Source organism: Aulonocara sp. 'chitande type north' Nkhata Bay, linkage group LG6 (genome assembly GCF_057382095.1).
Source record: "Aulonocara sp. 'chitande type north' Nkhata Bay isolate Kocher_YH1m ecotype deep benthic linkage group LG6, A_spYH_male_GT1.1, whole genome shotgun sequence".
NCBI lineage: Eukaryota > Metazoa > Chordata > Actinopteri > Cichliformes > Cichlidae > Aulonocara > Aulonocara sp. 'chitande type north' Nkhata Bay.
Window position 1 is genome coordinate 1,701,343 of NC_141349.1, and position 7,008 is coordinate 1,708,350.

At 43.3% G+C, this 7,008-nt stretch overlaps 1 protein-coding gene across 2 annotated transcripts; it reads left to right on the forward strand.

Annotated features, from left to right (window-relative positions):
* Positions 1-1,038: 1,038 nt before the first annotated feature.
* On the forward strand, positions 1,039-6,681 carry pold4 (DNA polymerase delta 4, accessory subunit). 2 transcript variants are annotated; one of them, XM_086294568.1, is made up of 5 exons: positions 1,039-1,176; positions 2,475-2,610; positions 2,912-2,989; positions 5,663-5,774; positions 6,475-6,681. In XM_086294568.1, the coding sequence occupies exons 2-5, from the start codon at positions 2,502-2,504 to the stop codon at positions 6,497-6,499; spliced, it is 324 nt and encodes a 107-aa protein (XP_086150694.1). In that variant the 5' UTR covers positions 1,039-1,176; positions 2,475-2,501; the 3' UTR covers positions 6,500-6,681. The 2 variants fall into 2 exon arrangements, with proteins under 2 accessions (XP_086150694.1, XP_086150696.1); XM_086294570.1 differs by lacking the exon at positions 6,475-6,681 and adding an exon at positions 6,040-6,468.
* The last annotated feature ends 327 nt before the right edge of the window (positions 6,682-7,008 follow it).

Here is a 7,008-nt window from a genome sequence, read left to right on the forward strand (position 1 = left end):
TGAACCAAAATTACGAACACCTGGTGCTGCAAGAGTTAATAGTCTCATTGGGGCCAAGATATACATTTTATAGTTGCCTGGTATCAGTGGTTGTTCATCTGCCTTTATTTATTTATTTAAAGAACCCATAGGTGGGAATGTGAGTTGTCTGTCTCTGCGTGTTAGCCCTGCGACAGACAGGCAACCTGTCCAGGGTGTAGGGTATGGTAGCTGGAATAGTAACATACCCAAGGATAAGCAGAAGAGCATGACTGATATGATGAAACTGGGATTTTGTTACACTTAATTATTGCAAACACAACTAAAACTATAACTGAAACTAATCAAAACTAAACTGAAACTAAGGATTTTCAAAAAAATAAAAACTAAACTAAACTAGCAAACAATTGGTAAAAACTAATTAAAACTGATATAAAATTGAAAATCTGAAGTCAAAACTAAATAAAAATAAAAACTAATGAAAAATGCAAAAATATTAAAACCCTGGTTGGGAGCAATGTTCCCTCTAAGCTGCGCACGTGCGCAATTGCGCACTGCTGGCACGGTCTCTGCGCACAGAAAATCTGCTTTGCGCACAAGAAAAATCTAACCTGAATTGAAATTAAATTAAAACTTCAATAATTCTGTTTTGCAGTGTTAATCAGTAAGTGACTGGCTGCTCCTGTATGGGATTAGAACGATGCCACCTTATCCCATAGTCCAGCCAATGATGCGATTCACATTCGTATATACGCAGCTAATCAACGTTGTTGACAGGCTATGACAGCGTTCTTATGTGCCGACACCAGTGTTTTAGCTAGCAAAGCGGCCTGGCTGATGTGGATCATACTCATAATACAAGTCAGAGCTTTATATATGTATATATATATATATATATATATATATATATATATATATATAGAGAGAGAGAGAGAGAGAGAGAGAGAGAGAGAGAGAGAGAGAGTCGACTCTTTGTAGTGAACTGAGCCGAACGAGCCGGTTCTCTAAATAGATCCGGAATTCCCATCGCTTTAACACACTGATCTGCAGTACGCAGAGCAAACAACAGGTGGCAGCAAAGGAGTGACCCCGGCTCAGTGTAGCGCAGTGACGATGGGAGAAGAAGAAAGTGCTGCAGCCTGAGAGAAGAGAAAGCGCTGATCTGTTTCAAACAGCTGTTATCGCTTAAACAACAAGGTAAGTTCAAAGGACACTCGGGTCTTCCTGCCTCTGTGGGGCTGACAGGGGCCGCCCAAACACACGACGTGTCACAGGAGAAGGCCAGGGTGCACTCTACAGCTCCACATGATTTATTAGGCTAAGTGAAAAGATACAGCCCAAAACAAATGTCCATCACAGCGCACGTAAATAAATAGGCTGGGTCACAGAAGGATGTGCGGCTAAAACGTGAAGCTGGACCTTAGATTGACGGTGAAACACGAACGTGTTTTTCACGGCGAACCGTATTTCCTGCGCCCGTGGATGTGGAAAAGTAGGGACACTGTGACTCTTCCGTGTTCTTGAAATCAGTGAAGTGGTCTGAAACTAAACGGAGTGATGTCATCGGCAGGTGGTAGTAAACCTGTAATAGCTGGTCAATGCGTGAGTCCTGTGCGGCGTACCTGTGGTCCCCGTTTCTACTTTTCACAACACGTCACTGCATGGGCGTGACGTCAGAGGCGTTCAAAAACTACACGAGTCATTGTTATGATTATGATTATTATCATTATTGTTCACTTTTTCGGTCGAATTTAGAGGCAAAGGCCAAACTAACGAGCTTGCTTATAATCGCCTTCATGTGTTTTAGAAAAATCAACGGTCGGTTTTGCAGCTTCATGCTAATACAACATGTAAGCTTACATGTGGCATATTACACACGTGAGCCGTGATACACCCACTAACTGTGGGTTAAACCGTTTTATCTTGTGACTCGCTATTACTGCGTAATTATTCCTGATTGAAACAGTGGTAATAAAGAATGAGCTGTTTGCAGGTATAATTATAATCAGTGAGTCCTTACTGACCACTTACAATATAAATATTTACATTTACATAAATTCAGCTATATAGACGTTGGATAGCCAAGAACTGATCAGAGCTTCTACCTCGTGACAGAGATGTTCTTTCTGTCTACAAATAGCTTGATGTCATTCATGAGAGAAACGTTTCACAAATGATGGGCCAAGAACTCGTTTACAACTGCTTAAATACCAACAATCAGCTTTGGAAAAACCTGAAAAGACTTTTAGACACAAAAGGTGAGCGTGATGAGGCAGCAGCTACTAACACGACTCTTAGGTTGTGAATAGATATAGGATTCAGTCATTAGGCTCGAGCGTTTTCTTTTTCATTTGAAGAAAATGTTGCTCGATAGCTGACTGGCAGTTGAACGCGTCACTTTGGCGGCCCTTATCACATCAGGGAGTGATGGTGAGCTCGCAGGAGAGTTTCTTATGTGAAATCTTCCATCTTTTTAACAAAAACCCATTGCACAGGTGTGTTTCTGCTGTGGATCGGTCACCATGACAACCAAGCGCAGACTTATCACGGACTCGTTCAAAGTGGTGAAGAGATCCAGAAAAGGAGGGAAGCGAGAGAAGAGCCCAACTCCTCCTCCTTCCCCACAGAAAGGTGAAGAGCAGCACTCTTTGTGGTGTCACTGTAAACAGATTCCCTGCAAACGCAGCTTTCCATGATTCACAAATAAAAATAGTCATTATGTATCTCATGCTGACCCTCGGTGACCCTCGGTTCATCAGTTTAGTGCTTGCTTACTGCCCTCACATGAACATCTACCTGTCTGTCTAAACATGTCCAAAAACCTGCTGCACGAGTGTTCTATGAAAGTTCCAAATTGCAGATCCATCCAGTATATTTACCCTGATGTTAATGTGAGTGTTGTTGTCACATGACCCTTTCTTCCTGTGAGCAGAGGCTGACCGAGTTAGAGAGGAGGAACTGGAGAAGCTCCGACAGTTTGACCTCGACTGGAGTTTTGGGCCCTGCACAGGTAAGATTCATGCTGTGGTAGATTGAGAAGCAGTCCAGCTCCTTGGAATCGTTAGCTGATCCCATTTATCGCTTCTTGCGCTCTCGCTGCGATCAGCTGGTTTTGATTCGCAGGAGAATAATGGCTCGGCCTGCGGTGGGGGCTGTGTCGATTTGTACTGCACAAAAGGATGAGAGTGCCATGCTACAATGGAGACTGCTCCTGGACAGAATCAGCTGCACCATGGTGTTAACACCTGCACAGACAGGATGCTAACGCTAAGCTAGCCAAGAACCCAGAGTGATGTTAAAGCGGAGTGAAGCCCGGCCCTGTGATGAAGTGAGCCGTCGTCTGCAGCGTTCTACAGTAATGTCGCTGTAATGTCTCTTTGTGCTGCTTTCCAGCTTTGCTTTGTGTTCATACCTAAACACTAAGAGAACGATCACGCGTGTCCTCGTTGGGACAGGGATGTGTGTCGGTGTGTGGGGTAGCCTGTAGGTTTATATTGTTAAATGATGATTATGAGACAGAGTAACATGAAAGTAACGCAGTGAGTAGTGTAACAAATGTCTTTCTCCTGGGTGTAATTAAGTAACGTGCTGCATTACTGTTACGATTCTGGTTAACATGTGCAGTAACTTTTTTACTACGACTCCAACAGCGATCACAACAAAGAGAGGAAACACGTCCAACACTCACACACGTTTGACCTTGCAGCTTGTAATGAATTTGCCTGATTGTAGTGGAGACAATGAGCGATATCGTGGAATCAGACCTTAGTGCTGCAGCATCATGCAACCTGTCAAAAATGCACACTGATGGGCCTAATTAACAGGAAATGACCCCGATCCCCCTTATCTGTTACGCTCGCTGACATACCCCAGTCATCACTATAACAGGGCAGCTGTGGTCAGACGTTTATTTACCTTTATTAAGACCAAAGGTGAAATGATCATTTGGGGCTGATTCCTTTGAACTGTTCCTTTTCCAGGTGGAATGATTACACTGCTTACACCTTTAATGAACTTCAAAACAACAATTGGATATACAAGTTTTCATGGGTGTAACTTTGTGCTGAACATTTGGGGCGGTCAAGAGCTCTGTCTGAATAAATAAATAAATCTGGGTAAATTCCCAGATAATTAAACATGCAGCTATTTTCCTGGTAATAACTGAAATGAGTAAAGAAAATCAACAGCCTATTTATGCAAGATAATTCATCATTTTATTGGGGGGGGGTTTGATTGGCTGGGTCTGATTATTGGGGGGGTCATAACCCCCCTAACTCCTCTGGAAATTATTGCCCTGCAAGTTTTCCATTTATTTGGGATTTCAGGTAAAAATATACGGACACCCTGCTAGTATTTGGTTGAATTTCTCTTAGGAAGTCGTACCTCGTCCAGACGCAGTTGGTAGTCATCGTCAGCCTGCTGGCACGATTGTGGCTGGGCATTTTACCACTCTTCTTGGTAGGATTGGTTGAGTTCATTTGAATTGGTTGGTTTTCTGGCACGGAGCTGGGTTTTAAGCGTAGTGTACGAATTTACAGTAGGGTTGAGGTCAGGGCTTTATGTATTCCAAAACAAAGTTGTAATGTGTGTTTGGCACCATTGTACTGTTGGAAGTCCCAGTTGCGTCCAAGTTTCAAGCTGCTGATTTAAGGTGAAGTTAAGAATTTGGAGGTAGTCCAAAAATCCCGTGACTGTGAAGCCTTTCTCCACAAGGCATGTTTTCATGTTGACAGCCACAGATTTCAGTCGAGCTTGAAGATGTTTTGGGATTAGGGCTCATTTCTTGGTCGCCACTCTCTCCACACCAATGTAAATCCTGGTTCACTGTGGACAGACACTGGTGTTTCAGCAGGGCAGGCAGGAATCAGCATGCAGGGAGTTGCACACTATTCATCCACTGCAGTGTGACTGTGTGTCTGTCTGTTGGACAAACCATGAACAAAATGTGAGTTTATGTGACAGGCTCGTGGTAAACGTCTGTATAAGTGGAGCAGAGAGGCCGTATGTGAGACCAGTCCATTTGTTTCTCAACTTAAGCATTTTGGCTGCCACCATGTTGCTTTGATCTAGTGAGATGTAAACAAATTTGGATGAATGGCTTCAAAAAGATGCTTGGTTAACAAAATGCTTGTGTTAAATGTAATCTGTGCTAATTAGACTGGATTCTTGGATTTCAATCACCAAAGTTAAAAACATGGTGGGGAGGTCTACTTCAGGGACTCCATTTTCTGGAGCAGACTCACACAGCAACTACTACCTGTGCCTCCACACCTGCTGATCGAAGCAGCCACGCCTCAACTTCAGTTAATGACGTGACCGCCCGCAGAAGACAACTGCCCCACGAGTCTGTAGGCAGGACCACAGACGTGCACAGACACAGAAACGTGTCCTGAGCTGATCCTCGACTGTGCAAAACATTATAAACAATAAGTACATTTAGATTAAAAAACTGAAAATGTACATTGTGCAAATAGAAAATGGGATGTTCAAGTGCTTTGTGCCATATTAGCACAGCAACGCAGAGTGACCAGAGTGATGTAAGCCGTAGTAATCCTGCTAGGTGTGTGTGTGCTCGCCTGTTGTCCTGATGCTCACTGCACTGCGTTAGTTTTGGGTCCGTTCTTTGCTAGCAGTAAAACAGACTGAAGTGACTGAATGATTCATCCTGATGTGTCTGTGTCAGGTATCAGCAGGCTGCAGAGGTGGGAGAGAGCAAAGCTTCATGGTCTGAACCCACCTGAGGAGATCAGAGACCTGCTGCTACAAACCCACGCCGACCCAGAGTACAACCTGGGGTAACACACACACACACACACACACCCACACACACACACTTGTATCCCCAGAATATTTGAAAAGACCACAACATGATGGGTCATAAACATTACTGAAGGATGAGTGACAGCCCAGATGTTGACAGCTTAAAGCTGATTTGTGTCAGAAGGGTTCATGAAGCCATCAGGTTCCAGACACATCACCTCGTAACAGACACAAACATAGTGTGCAAATTAAAGGTCACATTGTTTCTTTTGTTAAAAATGTTCTCTTTTTATCTCTAAGGAGATGTAGAGAAGTGCCCCTCAGCTGTAAAAGCCTCTTCATGAGGACAATACCTCAAGAACGAGGTGACGTAGGCTCTGGAGATACACGTGCATCTGCTAAAAATCCCGGATGAGTTCGAATCTCCCTGATCTTCAAAGTCCGTTTCAGCAGTTTTTTGAGAATCACCTAAGATTTTCACATTTATACCATAGACGTATCTGCTAGGAGGCTGGAGGGCAGCACTGGCAGCTGCCAGCATTTTTCATAACATAATATTAATGGATTTGAATAAAAAAGCTTCATTTTGAAGATGTCACATAAAACAAGTTAAACATGATTAAGGTTTTCTTACAAAGCCAATCACTGATGGATGGAACACTTGGAGAACTGTCAAGTGTACTTTCATTGTTTTTGCTCACTGGCTGAGTGACGATTGTGTTCTCTGTCTTTCAGCTTGTGGAGTGGATATCCTCTCTGAGGAGGACACAAACAAACTGCAGTCAAAACCAGGGTTTTTTTACGTCAGCGTTTTATATGAAAAGGAAAAGAGGAAGAAACAAATCTGTACAACAGCAACCATGTTCCAGCGACTAAACCCTGCCGTTGTCTTTGTGTGGTTTAGTAGCTTGTAATATTTTTAATAAACACATTGAACCCAAACTGACTTATTCTTGTCTTATTATGCAAGTTTAATGTTGTTTGTTGAAATAAATAGTGAAAGACACATGAAGGACAAATCAATTCCCTCGGCTTCTTCCATGTGCTCTGTAATCTGACACCTGTTTGCTTCAGGGTTTTTATAACTGCTGGATTTTTAATTCCTGGTCTGAAGAGGATGAGAGGTGAGTAGGGCTAATGGAGCGTCAGTGCTCTGCATACATGTTAGCCCGCCTTCCGTGCCGCCTGATTGGTTTGTTGTTTACTCACACATTCGGTGCTAATTGGCTGTCACTCGAAGAGCTGAGCGACAGCAGTCGCACGACCTGC